Here is a 24277-nt window from a genome sequence, read left to right on the forward strand (position 1 = left end):
CACAAACATGTTTCAGGACATTTGTTTCTACATTTTGGCAAAGCACGTTCCCGAAATATGGCTGAATTATTTGTAGAGTGTTTGGTTTACTTTGATTTAGTTCTGAATTACATAGAGGCTAAGAATACGTATCTTCATACCGTTTAGTTATTTATTTTTATTAGCTACTGGTTTCTGGTTCGAGCACACAGAGATATTTCGAAATAAATAACACTATATTTAAATGGCTGTCACCTCTTTCCACAAGACGGTCTAATCAGGTTTTAGGCTACTAATTGTCTCGGAATGAATGAAACACCCGTAGATGTAGAGTAACGTTTACAAAAATACGTTTATTTCTCTTATTATTACAACCTTAAAGCGAAACTACCTACATACATCAAAACTTAAAAAGTAGGCAACATGCCTATAGGGCCACATTTCCACACGTTTATCACATTGACCATATTATTAGTCTAATATATGGGCATAACTGTAAAGATAGGCGCACTATAATGTATATAATTCGTTAGGTATTAAGCTTAACCTTACTTACAAATTACAAAACAATCACTAAATAAGTTATTAATTAATGTTTCGATCATTAATAGAACGTCCTTAATATTCAAATCAAGATCTGCTTTTCCAACATTCAAGAATTTTGTCCAGAAAAAAACAATGGTAGAAATTTCGCAATTAAAAAATGAGCTTACATACGCAAAATATTCAACCATTTGTTACATTATTGTAGAGTTCAACGCCTTTCTTTACTTCGGATCCTTGGTAGACTTTTTCAGTTTCATTCTGGCTTGAAGAAACTCTTTGTTTATGACTTTGTCTTCCTCATTCTGTAATATTAGAACACAAAAATGTGTTGTTTTTTTTTAAATAAACAAAGTAATAGGTGTAGAAAAAGGAACTGAGCACTCAAATTAATCGCATTAAAAACATACGTGGACGCATCCAATTGATTCGCAATTCTGAGCATGTGCGGCTTAATCATTGCTCTTCATATGATAAAAATTTTAGTTGCCTACGAGCTGCTATTCAGTGCATAAAATGTGATTACAAAGTGGATGTTTCCAGGCGAAATTTCAAAATATCAGTGTTGTTCTGTTTTAAACTAAACGAAAACGTGACTGAACTACAGAGATGATTAATTCGGCTTGGGGAGATAATTCTGTTCACTACTCAACTGTGAGGGCTTCAACTGTTAGGAATTGGTTTTGTGAGGGAAATTTCTGTTTTGAGGGCGATCCACGCCCGGGTATGGCAAAAAATTTAAAGATGAACTTCAAACTTTACTGGACAAAAATTCATGTCAAACTGAAAAAATCTTACAAAACAATTAGAAGTGACTCAACAAGTAATTTCACTTTGATTTTATGTAATATGGAAGATTCAAAAGGAAGGAAAATGAGTTCCCCACGAGCTAACGGATGATAAAAGAAAGACTTTTCTCTATAACAATCCTAAGGGTGAAAAAGCATGTGTTAACCCAAGCCAACCATCCATATCAATTAAAAAACTGAATATTCAGGCTAAGAAAGTTTTATTACGTGTCTGATGAGATTGGAAAGGAGACGCTTACAACCATTTTCTAGAACTTGGTCAAACCATTACAGCTGAGTTATCAGGCCCAAATGATCAAATTACGTAAGGCTCTGGAGAAAAAGGGCCATTTCAGTGATATTGCTGCATGACAATACTTGTGCCCATACAGCAAAACCAACCCAGGAACTCATCTTCTCCTTAGGCTGGGAAGGTCTTCAGCATATGGGATATTCTCCAAATTTGATCCCTTCCGACTTCTACTGATTCAAATCAACGCAGTTTCATCTAGCTGATCAGCGATTCTTTACAGTTGAAGATGTTCCGAAATGGCTCGATAACTCTCTTACCACTAAGTTTCTATTGCAAAGGTACCCATTATTTACCCGATAAATGGCAAAATGGCATAGAAAGTAATGGAGATTATTTTGATCATTAACATTTCCAATAAGTAAGTTTTTAATGAAGTTTAATTTAATCAAAAAATGCTCAGTTTCTATTTGTACACCTATTAGATCCTCACTTCTTGTTTGGGTGGACCCTCCAACCGTCTCGCCCTATCGGCTATCACCTTTTCGAGTTCGGGGGTCTTCTCAGCTATATGGTGCTCCAACTGCTTTTTCGCTGCATTGTCTTTGTGCTTTTCCAACGCCCTTTGTAGTTCCGATTTCTGGTTGAGCACACTTTTACCCCTAAAAACAAAAATAATATGAGATAATTCAGAATTTAATGTCTGCTGCCTGATTAGTGCAATTAATTATGAACATCAGTTATATTACTCCTATAAACCATATGACTGCCATAAACTAAAAATCAAGCAAAAAGGTAAAAACATCCGGTACGCAATGTAAGCTCATTAACTCGAATGAATATGACGACACAAAACCTCGGCTCTCGATGTAATGCAGCAATACATCCGCTCTTGTAAAATGTGCAGATGCAAAACACTTTATTGGTTTATTATTAATATCAGTTTCCTCCGTTTGAAAAACATTAAACTGCGGGTTTCATAGATTTCTAATACAGAAATCTCCCGGATATCAAAGCCCCACTATTAACATTAACGCTGAAAGCGGTGAAATGCGGTAACAAAATACTTCCGACGGGGTAAAGGGTCCTGGAACAAAAGATCCAGGATATAAGTCCGCATGCATGGGGGTCTGGAGAACACTTGTGTTTGTTCCACTAATGATGATGACGTGGGTGAGTGCCAGAAGCGAAGCTATTGCCGGAAAAAATGCGATGACATAGTTTTTTCATTACACATTGAGAGCAGAGACATATGCACAAAAATTCCAAAATAAAGACACTATGGAAAACCGATTCTTTGGTTTGTGTCTTCGATGTCAGTACACTTACATTTTTTGATTAAAACGTAGTTCACGGTGAAGATTTTGCCTTCCTGGGTCCTCTCTAACAGGATTGGCAGGCTTCCTGGGAGCTATTAACCCATCGTCAGTGAGGTGGTGTGGAGCTTTAGTCTCTGGGATCATACCTTCTCCTGTTATTAACTGTCTAGTGGGTGAGTTCGTCTCCGATGGAGATGAAAGAATGGAGCGTGGTTTAACTACAACCAAAAATCGTAACGTAATATAATTAACAAATGAATGAGTAGTTTAATTAATTTTTAATGTTCACCTTACGTAAGAAGTATAAGGTAAAAACAGGCGACTGTGAAAGTATCGAAAAACCACAAAATCTGCATAATGGGATTAAAGCGTTGGGTTCAAGGTTGGTTTGGTATAGAGCTCGATTTAAGAGAAACCGTACAGATTTTCAAAATACGACAATGGCGACTTTCTAGGAATTAGAGATTTCAATGCCAAAAGCAAAGTTTCTGGAAACGCAAATAGGGAGGGAATATAGCACACTTGAAGTAGGTAACGAATTGATAAACGACTAAATAAATGAGCACAAGATTTAATATGATAAAATGGCTCAAATTATACGTTCCAATGCACATTGCGTCCACCAAAATGTCAACAATTTCGCCTGAGTGTGTATAATAAGTTCCTTATACAAAAAAAATGAAAAATTATATTTCGGTAGTGAGTCCATTTTTTTTTTGTTACAATTACTAATAACTCATTTTTTAACAATGAAATTCTGAATAAATATGGAGAAATGATATAAAATTTTCTTTTTCCCCCAAATATTTTGTAAAATCCATGAAAAAGCTATGTAATGCTGAGTATTTAGGGGTTTTAAGTTTTAAAAATATAGTACACTCTCTGACTTTCGAATATGTAATAAATTGAATAACAAACAACTAAATGAACACTATGAACGTGCGAAAATTATAATCTGTAAAACAAATATAGTTCACCAAAATGTCAACAATCTCCACCAGTGTCTATAATGGGTTGCACGTGCAGAAAAATCAAAACTACATTTCGCGAATAAATCTATATTTTTTAGTTATTGGTAACAACTTGTTATTTAACCGTTCAGTTTTCAACAAACACCCAAATGTAACATTAGTTTTCCTTTTTCGCCCTAATACTCTTCTAAGATTCCGCAAAAGCTATGTAACGCTAAGTACCCAGGGATCTTAAGTCAAAATCAAACTGCTGGTACACTTGCAGTTGATGATTGAAAAACCAACCTCTCGGAATAATCACAACTGCATCTGAGATACCCATAATAATAAGCAAGCACTCAAACCACAAAGGTAAATACGCCTTTTCCAAAAATGTTCCACTGTTATCAGAATGAAGCACTTAGCTCCGTATCTCCACGACTACTGTCCTTATCACGTCCAATACCTACAACTTTAAATCCAATTATACTCGCGGCAATAACGTACAATTATCTACATTATAAAACAATTACTAGGTTATACAGTGAGGTGGTAACTATATTTGCATGCTTCAACATGTGACTGACTGACAACTGGTTTTATCATGCGGTTTCCGAGATTTTTAACAATTCTGGGCAGCGTGGGCTTTTCACCTGTGCATAACCGGTTTGGATTGCAGTTTGGGATAACGAGCAGGCGATTAATCTCAAGAATATGGTGTTAAGACAGGAAATAAAAAAAGAGTGAAAGTGTTTTATGATGGAGCCTATAAAGTTTGTTGCGCCCAGTAGAATACGCTTGAAATTCCAATAAAAAGGTTCAATTAATTTTGGACTGATAACTTAAGTCGGGTGGGCTTAAATCTGCTAAAACATTGGGATTAAATATCTCGAATTTAACCTTCATTTAAGCCTTATTATAGAGCCATACGCATATCACGTTGGTCTACCGGTTCCCGTCCGATAACCGAAGTAGAGTAACGTCGAGCGTGGTTAGCAAATGGATGAGTGATCGCAGGTCTACCGCATCACACAAAAAGGTTTTTCGAAGATTTTCCGAAGAAAGAACTCCCCTATGGCGGGGTCTCGCCTAGCTAGTAAAAAGCGAGGGAACTGAAGGTAGCATAGAGGGACAAGTAAGAAGGAAATACAGAAGTGTCAGGCTTCTTTCCTCGTTGGGCTCATCACAAAACTGGATTTCTGGAGAAAATTCAAAAAAGATACTTAAAAAAAACCATTGAACTCCTCCGCCGCTTTTAACTAAATAAACGAACTACGATTGCGTGTGTTGGCCGTTTAAGTAAGGGAATTATGTCAAGTCCAACGGGGACAAAGGAACCGTTACTATTGCTATCTGAATTTTCTTGTATGCCGAACGTGTAAGGAATGCCCAGCAGGCACTAACGCTGCTGGAACACTTGCTAAATGCGACCAAAGGAGATTCGTACATTCCAAAAACAGAAACCGTGGTTGAATTTCTCTTGGCCACCCTGTAGCGCAACGATTCTGCTTGTGCATGCACAGGTCTGAGATGAGAGTAACACACATAAACACTATCTTTATTTACATGTTGATAAGAAAACGAAAGTAAATGAAGGTAAATAATCGCTGATAGATAGATCGCCGCCGGGCTGGAGGAACTGGCTGAGCATTATTAACATATCCGATACTATGAAATAATCCGGAAACGCTTTACACGCATAATTAATGGGGAAAGCCATAATATTTAATCGCCTTACACTAAATTGACATAAGACGAAACAAAATTTCTAATTCGTAATAAGCTTAGACCGCGAGTTCTCGTCTTGCATAAACCGGTACCTGGGGCTTCAAAAAAGATGCAGGTGCAGGTACCTGTTGGGTACCCAAAATTAGTTCGAAATCCCACCTGGAGGTCTTGTTTTCACTTTCGAGACCACGGCACGTCTCGCGACGATTCACTTCTGACTACTCGAGGACGAAAACGCGCACTGAAGCACTGATTAATCGAGCCCCATGTATATCCATGTGAGATACACTCGCCCACATATAATTTCGACTGTGATGGAAATGGAAACTATATGTATAATGGATTATCTTAAGTCCATTATAGGACTGGGTCATCTTTGAGGCCCATGAAACTGCCTTAGGTGGAATAGCGTTGATGCCAAATGGAATGAGAGAGGGCGATTTCTTATATAGTCTTGACCTTCTGGTAAATACGCCTTCCAACAGGGAAGGTCAGCACGCAATACCCTATATTAGAAAATTGCAGGGCTATATATATCCATCCACCTATAAGCTAAAGTATATTGATGTTAAAAGGGTGTAGCACCTAAAGATAAGTACTGCGGTCATGGCTAGATTTTGCCAATTCCTGTAAAACGGCGTTGGCATTAGCTCAAAGCTCTCTCCAAATTCTTCTCCAATTGCCAGATTGGCACGCATTGAAGACTTCTAAGGCTCAGAGGCTTTGGAACCCAATCAATAGATTATCGAGCAATCCAATTAATCTCCCATCCTTCTAATCCAATTCAACCTTTAATGCATTCGGAACATTGCTAATTCCATTAGGGAAATAGGATAATCGTACTACAGGGCGTGCCAAATTTTTAACCGTATTTGTCTATAAAACTATTATTTTCAATTTTGATCGGCTCTGAGTTAGCTTGAACATCCCGTATAAGTGGGAAGAGCGAAATGGAATAAATTCGATATCTGCATATTTCAATATATGTGAAAAAAACACCGAAACACGTTAACTTTGGATTCAAAAATTACATTCTGTAATGCAAAAATTTCATCCCTAAATTCAACCCCCTTTGCGTGACCATTGCAACCCCCAAATTTTCGAATTGGAAGTAATGCCTCATAACACCTTAGAAGTGATAACTCATTTGAAGGGCCTTTTCATTCTCCATTCACGATTGCTTTGGTTTTAAACTTTACTGCAAAGAATAATAGAAAAAAATAAATTCATGTAATTGACGCCATTCTCTACAATAAACTAAGAACTTAAACTAATACCATTTCGTTATTGATAATGTAATAAAATAGTAAAACAAATCAATCTGAATCTACTATGATGAGATGTTCAAAAAGCATGCCTCGAAACTCTTGGTAGTATCCTAATCGTGAATAAAAATGTCTTCTAATGTCAATCAACATCTGAGGCGTAACCGATCTAATCGAGAGCGTTATTCTTCATTTTAAGTCAGCCAGATCACGTGGTTTAGTTCTGTTTACAATACTCTTCACATATCCCCATAAGAAGTCGAGTGGAGTAAGATCAGGTAATGGTGTTGGCCGTTCAAGCGATCCTCACCTCCCTACCCACCGATTTAGAAAAGTTAACTTGAGGTACATTGAGATTGATTTGTTTTATTATTTTATTGCATTATCAATGATGAAATGGTATTAGTTATTAAGTCTTTAGTTTGTTGTAGAGAATTTCGTCAATTACATGATTTTTTTTCTGTCATTCTTTGCAGCAAAGTTTAAAACTAGAGCAGTTTTGAATGGAAAATGAAAAAACTTTTCAAATGTGGTATCACATATCCATACTTGCAATTTACAAATCTAGGGGTTGCAATTGTCATGCAAAGGGGGTTGAACTTAGGGATGAAATTTCAGAATCTAGAATACACTTGTTACGGTATTTTTTCTACATATGTCGAAGTATGCAGATATTGAATCTATTTGATCTGGTTATTCCACGATGTATGCAGGGCAGCCGTTTCTGAAGCTCAACCGTGGAGATCTCGATAACCCTAATGAATACCAGGTCGGTCAAGTTAGGGCAAAGTTTTTTTAGAAAAGGCACTTTTTTAGAAAAAAAACGGTTTCTGTTTCTGGTTATGGGTCACATGTTAAGGTTCGGTCATTTAGTTTGGAGCAACTAGCAAAAATTCAGAAAGAGTGCCTTGGAAATGACGTTTGATTGTTTGACTTTTGTTTGATAAACACATTCTTGACAGTTCGAGTGAATTTCGCTCAACGTAACCTACAGTTGCCAAAATTTGTATAAATTTATTAACAAAATGCCTCTTTCAAGTGAAGATAAACGAGATACAGCGGTGTCCACACAGACACCAACCCGCTCACCATTATGTGCTATTTCTTCATGAAAATTTGGTGGGGTCTGGTGCATTTTTTCTAAGCTTTAAACTCACTTTCATGGACCAAACGGGAATGAAGTGGAAACTTTACAAACGGTGAGTAAAATATTAAAACTCCCTTGAAAGTAATAAACAGCAGTGAAGTGAACTGATCATTAAATCCAACATAATCCTCCCCGGCAAGAGTTATAGCAGAATGAATTAACGGATCTTTTCAAGCAATATAAAAACTCTTAAAAAAATATATGCATGTAAATATCGCCCGGTTAAAATTCATTTGCACTGATCTCGTAACTTTTGTAATTACCGAAATCCTCATGGTTGAGCTGGCACCCTGAAATAGCTTCATAGAGATTTCCGTTAATGAATCACGAGGATTTTACACTTGAGGGAAATCAATTACTAAACTACAGATAGCAAAATTGATTTTGCGAATCAGTGAATAAGATTAGATTCGAACTTAAAAAAACCTGTAAAATCCTCACTTGATTCACTTATGATAACTTTCTTATGAGTTCATTTCGCTCTCATATACCTGAGTAAATATTGGTGTGGGGCTGAGCTTGCTAAATTCTTCTAATTGTGCAAAATTCCTCTGTGCTCTATAATCTTTCTATTCAAACATATTACAAATAACGAATAAACATTCAAAAAACTTTACAACAGGTGGTGAACCGGACAGGTAAGGCGTTGATTAAATAATTCGCTATTTACCACCAAACATCTAACAAATAGATAACAGCTGATGAGTTAATCCAAGCCATGCCTTTGATATTTTAATGTCTACTTCAGCCTTTTTAATGACCACCTTTTAGCTGTTATTTAGAATACTAATTAAAATTTAAATAATTGCTGTGTTCTTGCCTAAGTATGATGACGCATCACCGGACCACTTTTTCATTTCAGATGGCCGCCATTGCAAATGACAATATTAAGTGACATTTTTTCTTTTCACGAATAGTTTCTTTCTTTGTTTATTTTGTATATATTATGTTGTTTATATATTTGTTGCGTTTGCAAAACGTAACAATAAAATAACTAAATAAAACATTGCATGGCGTTCTATGGCGAAAGGAAAATATTTCAAAAGATGATTATATGTATAGTTAATTTCCATAAAAAAATATCATATAATTAATGATCCAATTTTTAACTGCTTTACAGATATTCAAATTTTATATTTTTCTTAATTTTTAGCGGCTCTGTTGCATATCCACTGAAAAAAGTTAAGTCAACATATGTTATCTCTAATTCATCAAATTAAAGCCGTAACAGTAGTAAAGTGAGCGTGTTTTTATTTACAGTAATGTTTACTAACGAAGAATATGCGAACATGGTTTTTACGTGATTGTCTAGCTAATAGTAATGCACTTGAAGCGGTTAGGTCATATCAATGCCGATTTCCAGAATGACAAATTCCCAATTATAGAACATTTGTGAGAATTTACGAAATTTTAAGAGAAACTAGCCACTTCCCTCGTTTCCTTTTGGACTCCGCGAAACCCAGACCTCCCACCTCTGGATTTTTACGCTTGAGGTCACCTAAAATCTCAAGTGTATTCGCTACCCATCAACTCCATCGAAGAACTGATGAGGCCAATACGAGAAGCGTGCAAATCCATGCGCGAAAATCTGCGGGAAATTGGTCGCGCTCTTCACTTTACTTCTCAACGAAGCAGATTATGTATTCGAAAGGAGGGGGGCACATTTTGAATTGTTTTTGCATTAAACGTATCAATAGTTAAACTCCATTTATGTTATTTGCGTTTAGTATGTACTTGGATAAATTTTTGACAATCAACAAATTGTCTGCAAATCAAGAATATTTAGTGCAATTTTCGAATATCTCTAAAACAGGTAAAAATCAGACCATTAGTTATACAGGGTGTTCATTTCAAAACGGACCACCCAAATTATCTTTTTATTGGGAGGAAAATTTAAAATAGGACAAAAGTCTAGATATTTAAGGGAAAGTTTAATTTGACATTAGAGAGAATTGTATCAGTCACCTCCTTATCCTCAGCTACCCTCACTACGATATTTTAACTGGCACCCCCCATCAAGTAGAAGGAAAAATGTGTATTAATGCAAATAGCTTATTGAAATTAAACAATTCATTGTATTAAATAAATATGAACCATTGTTAGCGAGAGAATGATACAGTTTGTTTAGAGAATGGCTCAACGAACGATTTTCGGAAAAATGAATTGATAGAAGAGGTGCATTAAACTGGCTAGGTCCACCTCCAGATTTCAGTCCACTAGACTTTTTCTTATGGAGTTATTTAAAATGTTAAAATGTTAAGAACTCCATTTGAAAGTATTCAAGAATCAAAACAAAGAATTTTCTAGGAATGTAGAAATATTACTAGACAAACTTTGGCAAATGTTCGTGAAGAATTTGAAAACAGGCTTTTTATTACTTCGCTAATAACGGCTCATTATTTGCTTTCAATAAGCTATTAGCACTAGTATATATTTTTCCTTATAACTTCCGACTCCATTAACCGATTACAGTTTTCTTGGTACAGTTATATAGCAAATTGAATTTCACTTGTGATGATGTGTCACTCCGTGGGGGGGTCATTTGAAATATCAAAGTGAGGGGTGACTGATACAATTCTCTCTAATGTCAAATTAAACTTCCCAGTAGATATCTAAATGAACGTTTTTTATTATTTTTTAATTTTCCTTCCAATCAAAAGACATTTTGAGTGGTTTGTTTTGAAATGAATACCTTGTATGGCATTTTTATTGAAAATGAGCTATATGTATAATCATACCTTGAAATATGTTCCTCTCGCCGAAGAACACCCTGTATAAAATTTCCATGCAAGGAAAAATCAAACTTATTTTTTATTGTTTTTCAGTGCGTAATTTTGAAAAATTGTGATTTAAATTTTTGTTTAGTAGTTAAAAGTGCGAGATCGGTAAAATTAAATTTATAAAACTACTAACTTAAACGAAAGGGGAATTCGTACATAGTTGCCAAAGATTTTTGTCTCGAAAGTAATATTTACCTCATTTAAACTTCTTTTCTAAAGCTGAAATTGTCAAACTAGTTTAGGATTCGCTTAACATACTCTAAATTTCTTCTTACTTAACATCTGCTCATTAATAATTTTCTTCACTTAATACATTACTCAAAGATTTGGTTGGCTTTTGTCGATTTTTTTCTGAACGTGACAACAGTAGTGAATCAAAAACAACTGCTCTACAAAATTGAACAACAATCATCACATAACTTTGAGGCTTTTTGGCATACACTATTTTTCAATTTCTGCATAAAACTCATCACAAATAATCAAATTCTAAAGATGAATTTATGCAGCAAACAACATCAGATAAAATAAAATTTTAAAAATGATAAATATTAATAAAGAAAATATATGAATATAATGATGAGAAATAATAAAAAATACAAAACAAAATAAGAGATGAAGTGTTAATGTGAAAAGGTCAATTACTATAAGAAATAAAAAAATATTTTCGCCAGACGCTGCTCTTGATTTATAAAAAATAGCAATAAATAATTTTAAAAAAACACAAAATAAATTACCATCAAGAAAGTTATTTTATTTTCGTGTTATTTCTTATTTTTGATTTTTCCACATAACCTTTAGATTTTTTTACCTAAAATACTCACATAACAATTCTTTTTTTTCCAACTTGAGCTTAAGTTCCTCAACAGTGCTGTTTTTAACGAACTTCTGGACCCCTGAGTTGGACTCCTGCAAAAGACGAATTACGTGAAAGCCCAAAAATAATTCACAATATTACAATTTTCCCATATTCCCCAATTGAAAACATCAACTTTGAGTCACTTTCCTGCAACTCCTCTTCTTTCAAATGTTTATGAGGCAATTCAGAAATTTCTCTATTGCCATTAGTTGCAACGAGATCATTGTGATCCTCATCCATATGTCTTTAAATTTTTTTTTTTTTTTTAAGTGTCCTCGTTTTCAACCTTCACAATCCCGTTTCACACCCTCACAACTCTCTAATTGAACAGTGAATCGAACACAGGTACTGTAACCAAAAAAATGAGTTCAGGCAGAACTAAAGTGGGTCCTATAGCTTGAACAAGTTTCATAAAGCGTGACTGTTTGCCATGTTCTGATAAGATCTTTTTATACAAATAGGCAGAATGGCTAATGAGAATTACGACGAGAAAAATACGAAATTAAATCCCATCTACTGTATACTAATTAGCGGATAAAATTGGCAGAATTGAGAAAGGAACTAATAAAAAAAAATCTAAATTTATTGAAAATTTATTATAGGCACCCCATAGAACAATGTGCATTGCCGATGAAGGTTATGATTACATAAGTGATTATTTAGGATGCATCATATGGCAAATTACCTAGATAATTAGATAGATAAAGGCATATTAATTGGGAAATTTGTTCATGAAGTATGACGCTTGTTAGGAACACACCCCGTCTGTTTACTACACACTTCTATCTTCAACAATTACCGACAAATATTATAGCACTCTAACAAAAGGAAAGGTAATATTGACAAACAACCGGATTGTTTATTGTAAAACCAACTGGGGTCTTAATTGTCACCAATAGAACGTCCATTACAAGCAATAATGGGGCATTACATAAAGCCACGTAGGATTAAATACATGGTGTGACTAGTCTTTAGTGGGGTAATTAAACTTAATGATGCCCATACGGGCTGCTAAGGCATCTTTAAACAGATATTCGTGTAGATGAGAAATGTTATGTAATGTTTAGTGTTAGGCATATTGCTCAATATTTACATTCCAGTTTATTATACCGGGTCACACATAAAGTACTCATTACATGGAAAAAAAAATTATCTGTAAATTTAGGTCATTTTGGGTTTTGCCTTTCGGTTTTGCTTCAAAAATAATAGAAAATTGCATTGGAGTGAAAAGAGGAATGACTCCCTATAACTGTCAAATTGCAATTTTTTTAGGAAAAATTCCCAAGTTTCTTAATTTCTTATTTTTTATCCATATAACGACATTCAATTTTCTCGGACAATCTTAAATTTTTAATTTTTTTTTTGTATTTTCAAGACATTCAAATTGGTTTATTATGTCAAAGTAACTAGTTTGACGCAATAGAATTATTATCAAAAATTGTTTGAAAAGCAGTAATAAATAAACCTTTAAAGAAAATTTAAAATATTAGGTGTACAACTTTGCTTCCGCCGTTTTTGAATAGATGTATGTAGCGGTAAGTAATGATCGAAATAAATAACCCCATGTGGGCATGCAGGAGCCTTGGGCACCTGTTAACATAACCTCATAAAAATATTAGTCTATTTGTGTCTTCATCATAAAGTTATTCGCAATTGAAAATGTCAGTGTACGAGCCAAATTCTCGTCATTTGCGGGAGGTTTTACTTTTCTGCTTCAATATGAAGAAATCTGCTGCTGAGGCTCATCGAATGCTCTCAGATACTTATGGGGAAGCCACTATTAGTGAAAGGACATGTCGTGAGTGGTTTCAGCGCTTCAAGAACGGTGATTTTCACGTCGAAGACCAACATAGCGGTGGAAGAAAGAAGGTTTTCCAAGATGCGAACTTGGAAGCATTACTTGACGAAGACTCGTGTCAAAGTCAACAAGAATTGGCACAATCATTGGGAGTGACTCAACAAACAATCTCAAAACGCCTCAAAGACATGGGAATGATTCAGAAGCAAGGATATTGGGTGCCGTACGAGTTGAAACCAAGAGATATTGACAGGCGTCTGTTCGCTTGTGAACAGTTGCTTGCAAGGCAAAGACGGAAGGGATTTCTGCATCGTATTGTGACTGGGGACGAGAAATGGGTTCATTACGATAATCCCAAACGCAAAAAGACTTGGGGATATCCCGGCCATGCTTCCACGTCGACGGCCAAACCGTCTATTCATGGTTCCAAAATCATGCTCTGTATTTGGTGGGATCAACTCGGCGTAATATATTATGAGCTGTTACAACCAACTGAAACAATCACAGGTGCTCTTTATCGAACCCAATTAATGCGTTTGAGCCGAGCATTGAAAAAGAAACGGCTGCAATACAACGAGAGACATGATAAAGTGATTTTGCAGCACGATAATGCTCGACCCCATGTTGCGCAAGTGGTCAAGAAATACTTGGAAACATTGAAATGGGAAGTCCTACCCCACCCGCCATATTCTCCTGACCTAGCTCCTTCTGATTATCACTTGTTTCGATCCATGGCACATGGGCTAGCTGACCAACACTTCCGGTCTTATGAAGAAGTAAGAAATTGGATAGAATCGTGGATCGCTTCAAAAGATGTCCAATTTTTTCAACACGGGATTCGTATGCTGCCCGAAAGATGGGAGAAAGTAGTGGCCAGCGATGGACAATACTTTGGATCCTAAAGGTATAATTAGTTTTTTACAATAAAATCGCGAAATTCGGAAAAAAAACGGCGGAAGCAAAGTTGTACACCTAATACATTATAGAGGCTACGCACGCCTTTATGCAAAGTTGATCTAGATTATTAAGCGAGTATTCAGGTCAATTTATTGCGGTATTTTTGTATAGCTAATTAATACAGAAATAGACTTGTAAACAAATATCAGCCTAAAATGGCTACATCATGTAACCATTTTACTATTAAATAGACAAAAAAGACGAGGAACTTGAAAACTGGCACATGAGTAAACAATAAGAAATTAAAGAACTTTTTCTTTATGGTTTTTCCAAATGTTGAAAAATAATAGTTAATTTTAAAATTTTTAGTAAAAAAGTTACCATTTCACAGTTATTCACAGGATGTTTCAAAATTGTACTGCACTATTTGAGGTATGTATTCTTTAGTACAAAATAAAAAACAAATTTATTTAAGTATGTGTCTGATCTCGATTGATAGGGGTGTTACAGAATGTTAAAAATTAAGAAAAAATTAGGTTTTTATTTTATTGTGCTTGATTTAGTGCAGATACAGCTTTTAAATTTTATATGCGTATTAAGTACAGGTGCTGCTTAAACCGAGAGTAGATTACCTGCAATTACTATGCAGGGCACTGTATTTTCTGAGGTTTTAGTCCATAAAATTCTTTTTAAAAATTTTCTCGTACGCCACTGGTGATGTGTTATATTTTTCTTCAGTTCTTCAAACTATTATTTAGATTTGATCTCTTTTAATTTTTAGTTGAATTCTGTTCAGTTCCTCATAAATTAATAAATTCAATCAAATCTACGGACTTCTGGTTTTCGAATTTTTTCTCAGAATTAAGGAATTCTATAACTCCTTATTGAAGAAAGAAAACCTTAATTTGCCTAAAAGCAATAATATTGATAAGGCGGCCCGCCAAACGTATATGCGAGGTCAGCGTTTTTTAGTGTTCCTTTGGATGTGTGTTCTTTTTAAACAGTTAGTCTGTAATATATCGTGTTGTAATCAGGTGCTCCCTTTTTTCTTTTTCTCACCCACTGAAGTAACCCTCAACACTCCTTGTCTCTCTTTACCCTATTTTTTGAAAATTAAACGGATTTCACAGTATTCGGTCACACGAATATGTAATTTGTCTAACATGAAAGATTAAGTAACAGTATAATACTGTGAAATCCATTCATTTTAAAAAAAAAGGGGTTTATTACAACAATTAAGGAATCATGGACTTCTGAAATTCCAAAAACTCTGGGGTCCGTAGATTTGATTGAATTTATTACTTTATGAATTTATAAGGAAACTGAACAGAAGTCAACCGAAAATCAAAAGAAAAAACATTTAAATAATAGAACGGAGAACCTAAGAAAAATATTAAAATTTACCAGTGGCTTACGAGCAACTTTTTTTAAAGCATTTTATGGACTAAAACCTCAGAAAATCCTGTATAGTAGTTAGAGACAATCTATTCTCGTATTAAGCAGCACCTTTTATTTAATTCACATATGAAATTTTAAAACTCTATTTGCTAAATCAAGGACAGTAAAACAAAAAATTTCTTCTTAACTTTTAAGAACCTAGAACTAAGCTATCCATCGAGATCGGACACATGTTTATATGACCTTTTTTTTATTTTGTACTAGAAAATATATACTTGAAATGTACTGTGCAATTCTGAAGTAGCCTATATGGTCACTTTTTTTTAAATTTCCATTTTTTATCATTTTAGAGTGAAGTCGGAAGGGGAAGTCAAAATTTGAAAAGAGATTCCATATGATGCGTTCTTTTTACATGACACTATATATTTATTGTTCAAATAATATTTATTGTACGTGTTATAGCTGTTTTCACAGACACAAATCTCTGAAATTTGTTTTACGGTCTAAACCAATATTAGAATTACACCTACAATTTATTTATAAAATTAATGTAATTAGGAATCATATTCCAACTTTCCCACGTTATTTGCAAATTTGTTAACAATAATACGTACGTTTCTTGCGTTGTAATGGCAAGAGTTGGCACAAAATCCACCAAGTGTATCGTTACGTAAAAGGAATGCAATAATTATGGAATTCGCTTTTAGATACCTAATTAACTGCTTTGCATATTGCATAAATGTCGGTTATATATTATCCACAAATCATGGCTGAAAAAGGCACTATATAGGCCTAAAAACTAATTTGAAACGGTCGACTACGTTGGCATTATGCCGCCAATACCAGCCAGGCTTATTCTTAAATTGCGAAATTGATATTTTCGATTATAATTGAGTTTATTGAACTGGATATGAAAAAAAGATGTAGATTAATAACAATTATACTGAGGAAAAATTAAGGCATGCAGCGTCGAGTAAAAATGATAGATTGTAGAGCAGTTTGTTAACGTCCCTGTTAAGACGCGCCTACACTGCTCGCACCAGCCAGTTACAGGCGTGAAAATTAGAGGTCGTAGATGTTGTTTTGAGTAGTGGACAAATTGGTCTAAATTCCTATCTTAGGAGTGTCTCTGAAACATCCAGGGCAAATTTATGGGGACATTCCTTGGGCCAAAATAAGAAAAAAGTTCGTGTAAACCTATATCCTGAGTCGCTTCATTTCAGGGTTCATCCAGAAATTTCAGAGGTGTGCCTACGAGGCTGATCCATTAAAATTTTACACAAAAATAATAACGCCCTGTAAATTTTTGCAATTTTTATAATTATTTTGAATACAACAATAAATATTCTGTTCCTTACTATTTATATTGTATTTTATTTCGTTTCCGAGATTAAAATTTTAATTCGAAATCTTGCACATCTCTGAACAAACTTAATAATTTTTTTTTTGGTTTTCACTGATTCGGAAGTAGAAAAATTAATTTTTTTGTGCTTTTTCTAGTATTCAAAATACATAAAAAAAAACATTGTTTGAAAGTAGTTGAATCTTTAGAAATGGGTTTGCAAGCTTTTCTGAGGGATGTAAAGGCAAAATTGAAGATCGGGGCCCATAAGTGTTTTCAACCATGGGCAACCGTAAACTTAAATAGTGAGACCTTGCCAAAAAAATAATCCCTAGAAACATCAAACGCCCGCCAGAAAACAAATAACGCTTCTTTAAAAAAAAACAAAAATCTGTTTCTCCAAACTCCAAATCCCCCCTCCCCTCCAAAAAAAAATATGAAAAAATCCCTAAATAACTTTCTCGTCCTTTAGAGAGCGAAAGTGAGGACGATGAGACATCACTTGAGTATATGCAGCTCCTGTGAGAGTCATTTGAAGAGAAAGGTGAGAGGAGGAGAAAACTTAATTCGAGGGTCTATCAAATATGAACCGCGTTTTCAGTTAGCATCACCATGAGTGAGCACAAAGTACACTCTCAGGCTGCACAATACGTTATTATCAAATTTCTTACATATAAAGATGTAAAATCAGCGGAAATCCTTCAAAGATTTGAAGTACATTTTAGAGAGACCTGTCTAAAGAAAACAGGTGTACGTATGACAAGAAATTTCCGGAGAGACGAAAAACAGTTGTGAACAAGCCTTATGCTCACCGTTCTCAGCCCAGTGTAGAGAACAACATCCCCACTGTTCGCCACTTTTTCGAACATGATTGCCGATTAACCGTTGCCCATATTGCAGGTGAGGTATGCATAAGCTATGGGAGTCCATCATTACAAAAGAGCCAGAGTTTCGGAAAAAATCCGGCAGATGCGTGTCTAATTTTCTGATTGACTAATTAACAGAGACAACAGCCAACCTGACTCGGAAAAAGTTGGCAGAAATTCATTGGACCATTGGAACGATCTCCCTACAGTCCGGACTTATCCCCCTGTGCTTGATCCGTTGAAAGAGGCACTGGGAAGAGAAATATTCAATAACGATGCAGGTGTTAAGGGCTTCGTGCGCGATTAGTTGCAAACACGTCCCGCTTCTTTTTACGGCAATGGACATTAAGAAATTTCCAATACGATAGGAAAAATCTATTCTTATATCAGAGAGATTATGTAGAAAAGTAATTTATATTTTTCACTTTTGGATTTTGTTCCAATAAATTTTTAAAAAGTAATTTCGATTCATATTTGATTGAATAAACGGAATTAACGCTTTAAAACGCGCAAAGATGGATTTAAATGATTATCACACACAATCCAATCTAAAACCCAAATCACTGCCCAACATCATTGAAGAAACGAGGAATGTTCCTTAAACACTCTGTATTTCGAAAACGAAGCGATTTTGAACATATCTTTATAGGAACATTTTTTCTTGTTTTGGCCCATGGAATGCCCCCTTAAATTTACGTCGTATGTTTAGTAAACATCCTGTATAGAAAAAGCATTTCATATCGTCATTGGTGTACCTAATTACTGAAAATTGCGTTTTCATATCTAAAAATGGAAAATAATCGGTAACAATGGGGATCACAGGCAAAGTCATTAAGTAGTATGGTTGTTAGAATATCGCAGTTAAATAAGTAGTATTCCAAGGCCGGTATACTGTTACTTACGAGCAAATACTATTATTGATGAATATGGGATTTATTGAGAGTATGCCCAAACAAGGTTAACTGCATTATTGTACTATACGTTAAAGCTATAGTGTTTAAACAAGTTGGTAGTATGTATTTCTTTGTGACTTTAAAAAGATATTTTAATGACTATAGACTTTACAATTCCGTTTCACAGCATTTATTGTCAAACTAAGCAATAAATTATCATCATCTGTTAGCTGACAAGAATTGGCAATAGAAAGTACATAACCGTATAACATCTAAAACAAATGGTCAATCTATACGTTTTTGCTATTATAAGTGCCTGCTTTATCTCGATCACTGCATATTTCATGCATTGCAGTGTTAGACTCTATTCGCAGTCTTATTATAGAAAGTATCAATTTTTGCTTCTGCATTTGTAAAACCAAAGTTTACGCTCCGCTTAGGTCTTCCCAGAAGCATTTATTTTTAGCCAAGAAAACAATAATTGCCCCTTAAGTTATGTGTAAATATTATTGTATCCTTAAAATCAGGAATGTAAACTAGGAAATGTTTGGTTTCGCTAATGGAATTGGCATATTCACAAGCGGTTTTATACCTCTGTCTGTTCCGCTTTAGATAGGTCTACCTACAGAGTAAAGTCCTCGGCAATTTATTCAAATATGGTACCAAAGTCAGGTGCGCGACATGAAAAACGTAATTTTATTACCGGAGAAAGTTTTTGCTGCTATCAGCAAACCCAATGAACCATGATTAAGAAGCTGCTGTTTCTGCTTCATTACCGAACAAGAGCGTATTACGAAAGTGGATGGACATGAGGATTGTAAATAATATTTCAAAGGTTATTTATTTATTCTAAGAATTTGTTTCAGGGAGTTTTTTGAAAAAAGTTTTTAGTCGAAAGATTAAAAAGAAAGTATCAACAAGATTATTAAATTTTTTATTAAATAATTGGACATTATTGTCATCGATACCATTTTTCATCATGGTCTGGATGATTGACCGATAATGTTCCGCTGCGACTACCTCTCATGCCTCTGCTCTACTTGCGTCTTCTGCATAAACTCTGCTTTCAATACGGATCCTTTCGGCTTTAAGACATATTCCTCTCCATTTCAACTATTTTCCTCAAATACGTCGTTACTGTCTTACTGCCTGTGTTCTTTCTCATATCTTAGAAAAAATTGTCATCTTGTTCCGGATGATTAACTGTTATTGATCCGTTGAGATTACCTCTCCACCCTCCGTTCTTTTTGCGTTTCTTACATGAAATCTGCTTGCAATATAGATCCTTCCGAATATATTTCTGCATATCTCACCTTCTTTCGTCGCATGTATTATCATTGTCATACCTCATATGTTCTTTCTCATGTCTCTCTTGCAAGGATTTATCTATTTGCATGGTTTGGATGATTAACTGATATTGATCCCTTCCGACCATTTCATCTGCCTCTGCTCTTCTTTCATTTCCTGCTTGCTATATGGCTCTTTTTGGCTTTAAAACATGGTTATTTATATTTCACTTCTTTCCGTCGCATGCATCATCATTGTTAATACCGCATATGGTCTTTCTCAAATTTCGCAAATTATCATCATGGTCTGGAAGACCTACTGATAAAGATGCACTGAACTACTTCGTCAGCTTCTGCTCTTCTTATGACTTCTGCATGAACCCTACTTGCAATATGGTTCCTTTTGATTTTGAGATATATTTCTCCATGTTCAGCTCCTTTCCTCACATGCGCCGTTATTGTCATACCGCGTTTTTTTCTCATGTCTCGAAAGAAATTGAAAAATGATTTTCTGGTAATCTTGCCAACTCGTTGCTGACGTGTGCCATAATTCTTTGGGTCCTGCTGCAGTTCAATCACGATAAGTGGCCCTCTGCTCTTTTATTAATACTTCTAATCTGTCGACTTTTTCGCATGTGAATATCATCGAAACGAAAAAGATTAATAATTTTAAATTTAACGAAAATGCCGGAAAAAAGATTTTTTGGAATGAACAAAAACAGTGCAAATAAGCATCGCAATCTCTGGCCTGGTGGTTGCCAGTAATGCGATACGAAAACAGTTAAAACTATTCCGATGGGTATCGAATATCGAATATCTGCAGAATTAACGTCATCTGCTTGACGAAAACTTGATGTGTAAAGCATTATGTAAACATGATGCATAGTAAACTTAACAGTCGATGACATGTGGGATGGTTAGTGAACTTAATGATAATATTTGCAACACCCATACGTAATTAACTACCAGAGATGAGACTGTGTCTTAAGGCAAGTCATTAACCTTTGGTTTTGTTAAGTACCTACGTAGATACATTGAACCGCTTCTTGCTTATAAACCACCCAATGCGAGTTGTTAGTTGCCTAAACGCTTCTTTCCAGAAGTGTACAAACTGACAACTTTCTTGACAACTAACTGACTCGTATTGTGCAATTATTGTCCAAGACGATTACTAATTGTTTCTTGTCTTTGTTGACAAAAACGGGAACGACAATATAGAAACTTTTATATAGGGTATTTTAAAAAGAAACGGCCGTAGGTTAAGGATGAATAGACCATCTAAAATGCAGTTAAAAGCAACCCAAATCAGGGCCTTAGCCTAACTCTTCTTCAAGATATACGCATTTTAATAAATTTCGCCGAAAACCCGACTTTTTTATTTAAATCTGCTATTTCTCCACTTCCTACCACTTAAAACACAAATATGATTACATTTTTAAAGTCCACATAATTTTTTTTATAAAATAGGATGGTTTTTGTCGGTAAATGTGCCTTTTCGGACCCAACGTAGCCGTCTAAAGAATTGGCAAATCTGAAACTCCACATTTCTTGGTATTAATCAATGGTAACTCCCACAATGAATTTCCCAATCATCTCTTTGAGGATTTAATTAAAATTGCCTTATTTTTTATACTTTTAAACAGTATACCCACTTTTGTGTTTGTTATTTTTAACTGTTTGGCGCGGTATTTCCAACCAAAATATTTTTGAGTCTTAAGTCGGTAATGTGGAATTTCAGATTTTCCTATTCTTTAGGCGGCTATGTTGGGTTCGAAAAGGCAAATTTACCAACGGAAACTATCCTGTCTTATAAGAAATTTAACGTAGATTTTTAAAATCTAGTCGTATTTGTGTTTTGAATAGTAGAATGTCCAGAAATAGTAGGTTTAGATAAAAAGTTGTGTTTTCGACGAATTTTACTAAAATTTATCTCGAAAAAGAATTAAGTTAGGGCTGCATTTAACTACATTTTAAGTGGTCTATTCACCCTCAACCTATGACTCTTTCTTCCTGAAACACCCTGTAGGATACTGGTGTGTACAGAGGGTGGTCTATTTAAGGGCCAGTTACAAATCCTTAATCGGCCGATAGTTCCACCACTTCTAAAAAGCCGATAAAAAAGACTGACGGATAGCACTAATGCGAAGAGGCACCCTAATCTGATTAAGCCAATTTTTTCTATTATGTAGTCTACGAGAGCCCTATGAGCATGTATTCTGTACGCGAAGCTTTTAAAAAATATATCTGGCAGTATATGAAATCGACAATGAGAGTCTGCAAAAGAACCATATGTGTTTTCACTCATTGGCTTCATCAGGCTTTCATAGAAAATAAATCAAAGTTGTGTATGTCCGAGGGTATACACAAATGCAAGATGGGAAGAATGGAAAGAAAAAGAGGGAACTACATGCAGGTATCGGTTATTCAGTCTTTTGTGGTAAAATCCAGTCTCACCAATTTCAGGGGCGAGGACAAACCCGTAGATTTGATTAAATTTATAAATGAATCAATTTGTGAGGATTCTGCCAAAAATCAAGGGAGATAAAATTTAGGTAATAGTTTGAAGAATTTCCGGAAAATAATAAAATTCACCAGTGATGCACAAACAAATTTTTCTAAAAGGTTTTTTGGACCAAAACCTCAAAAAATAAACCATCCTGTGTAGTAGTTGGAAACAATCTACTTTCATATTAAGCATCACCTATTACCTAATACGCATATATTTGAAAGCTCTATCTGCAGTAGACCAAGCACAATAAACTAAAAACCTAATTTTTTATTAACTTTTAACATTCTGCAGCTCCCCTATCGATTGAGATCGGACACATGCTTAAATGAACTTGTTTTTTTCTTTTCCATTAGAGAATACCTCAAATAGTGCCATACAATTCTGAAACCTCCCGTATTTCTTCGAGCATGCATAGCATGTCTGTGCACCTACTTTGATTGAATTGAAGATAGTGTGCAATTCCACGGCCATTCTACCTGTATGTAAGGCATTATTTTCAAATAAAAGAAAAGAAAAACATGTCTTCAGACACACGCAGCATGACGTGGGTGGACCTACTTTAACGCACCATGACGTGAGTGAACCTAGTTTAACGTGCCTGATGAAGCCAATAAGTAAAAACACATGTCTCCGGGTCGCCTAAAATATCTTTTCATTTCTACTTAAACGCTCGATTCCTGTGCAAACATGCCATCAACTTTTCTAACTGATACCTGGCAGTGGCAAAATTAATGGATTTCTTATTATAATCAAACATGCAATAAACCTACTTCCCTAGAATAAATATAGGTAAATTTGAAAACCAGTAATGGAACCTACATAATTTAACACTTAAACAGGTACTTGTTGAAAGAATCATATTTCTCTGCTAACATAGGCAGGGGCATAATAAAATCAGATACAATGGCTGTAATTACATGGTAAGGACATGTCTTGTAACCAGGAAATAAATTCTACAGGTCGTTAAGGTGCGCGTTTTGCCTATGTAATTTCAGTAGTTTTCTACTTTCCATTCCATGTAGTGTGGTCAAGTCGGAGACAAAAAATACAAAAATAGATATGAACCTCTCTGTTCTTTACGTCGGAATTGCCGTTTCCATCCTTATCTCGTTTTTTCCTGCAGCAGCAACAAAATAGGCACATGATCCACCGTGTGAAAAAACACCATGGGTAAATGTAACTATTAGGAACTGACTAACCGGTTTCAAAGCAATCCGAATCAAAAGTTGCCCGGTTGAATACTAATAAATAAAAAAGCCACACATTGGGACAAGGACGCTCGAATTTGCGTGTCGCTTTTCGCGCATCACCGTCTTTAAAAACTGCCAAAAATTGGTGTTGTTACTGCGATTACGTGGACTCTAAAACTGAAATCTATTTCTTTCCGATATTCGATATTAACTTGGCAGCTAAAGTTTTATCTGTTGCTGCCGACCTAAAGCAATAACACGCTTATTGCCTGCGATTATCGGAAACTTAAGAATAAACAGAAACAGACGTTAAATAACAATACTCCGAATCGGCTTAATAATAATTTTGCATTGGATGGTGTTAATACATACCGTGAGATCCAACGAATAAAAGTTCAAAACATGTGATTGTGGCAAAATCAAAGTCCGAGCGTTATCACTGCAAGCGCGCGATAAAGAAGCTGCCCTCTATCATCGTCTTTTTTCAACAAAA

At 35.1% G+C, this 24277-nt stretch overlaps 1 protein-coding gene across 2 annotated transcripts; it reads right to left on the minus strand.

The window, feature by feature from the left end:
- Positions 1 to 312: 312 nt before the first annotated feature.
- LOC136409098 (protein FAM107B) lies at positions 313 to 23939 on the minus strand. 2 transcript variants are annotated; one of them, XM_066390412.1, is made up of 5 exons: positions 23660 to 23939; positions 11571 to 11655; positions 2890 to 3097; positions 2054 to 2222; positions 313 to 827 (listed from the first exon to the last, which is right to left on the minus strand). In XM_066390412.1, the coding sequence occupies exons 1-5, from the start codon at positions 23735 to 23737 to the stop codon at positions 747 to 749; spliced, it is 621 nt and encodes a 206-aa protein (XP_066246509.1). In that variant the 5' UTR covers positions 23738 to 23939; the 3' UTR covers positions 313 to 746. The 2 variants fall into 2 exon arrangements, with proteins under 2 accessions (XP_066246509.1, XP_066246508.1); XM_066390411.1 differs by lacking the exon at positions 23660 to 23939 and adding an exon at positions 11705 to 11860.
- Positions 23940 to 24277: the final 338 nt, after the last annotated feature.

This window comes from Euwallacea similis, chromosome 5 (genome assembly GCF_039881205.1).
Source record: "Euwallacea similis isolate ESF13 chromosome 5, ESF131.1, whole genome shotgun sequence".
NCBI classification, from domain to species: domain Eukaryota; kingdom Metazoa; phylum Arthropoda; class Insecta; order Coleoptera; family Curculionidae; genus Euwallacea; species Euwallacea similis.

Excerpts from the sequence above, each read along its gene's own strand:
- LOC136409098 (XM_066390411.1), bottom strand. The coding sequence starts at position 11,845 with ATGGATGAGGATCACAATGATCTCGTTGCAACTAATGGCAATAGAGAA. Across the intron at positions 3,098-11,570 it reads GGAAAAAAAAGAATTGTTAT|TTAAACCACGCTCCATTCTT; the intron begins GTGAGTATTTTA and ends TTTTGGTTGTAG. Across the intron at positions 828-2,053 it reads AGGGTCCACCCAAACAAGAA|AATGAGGAAGACAAAGTCAT; the intron begins GTGAGGATCTAA and ends CTAATATTACAG.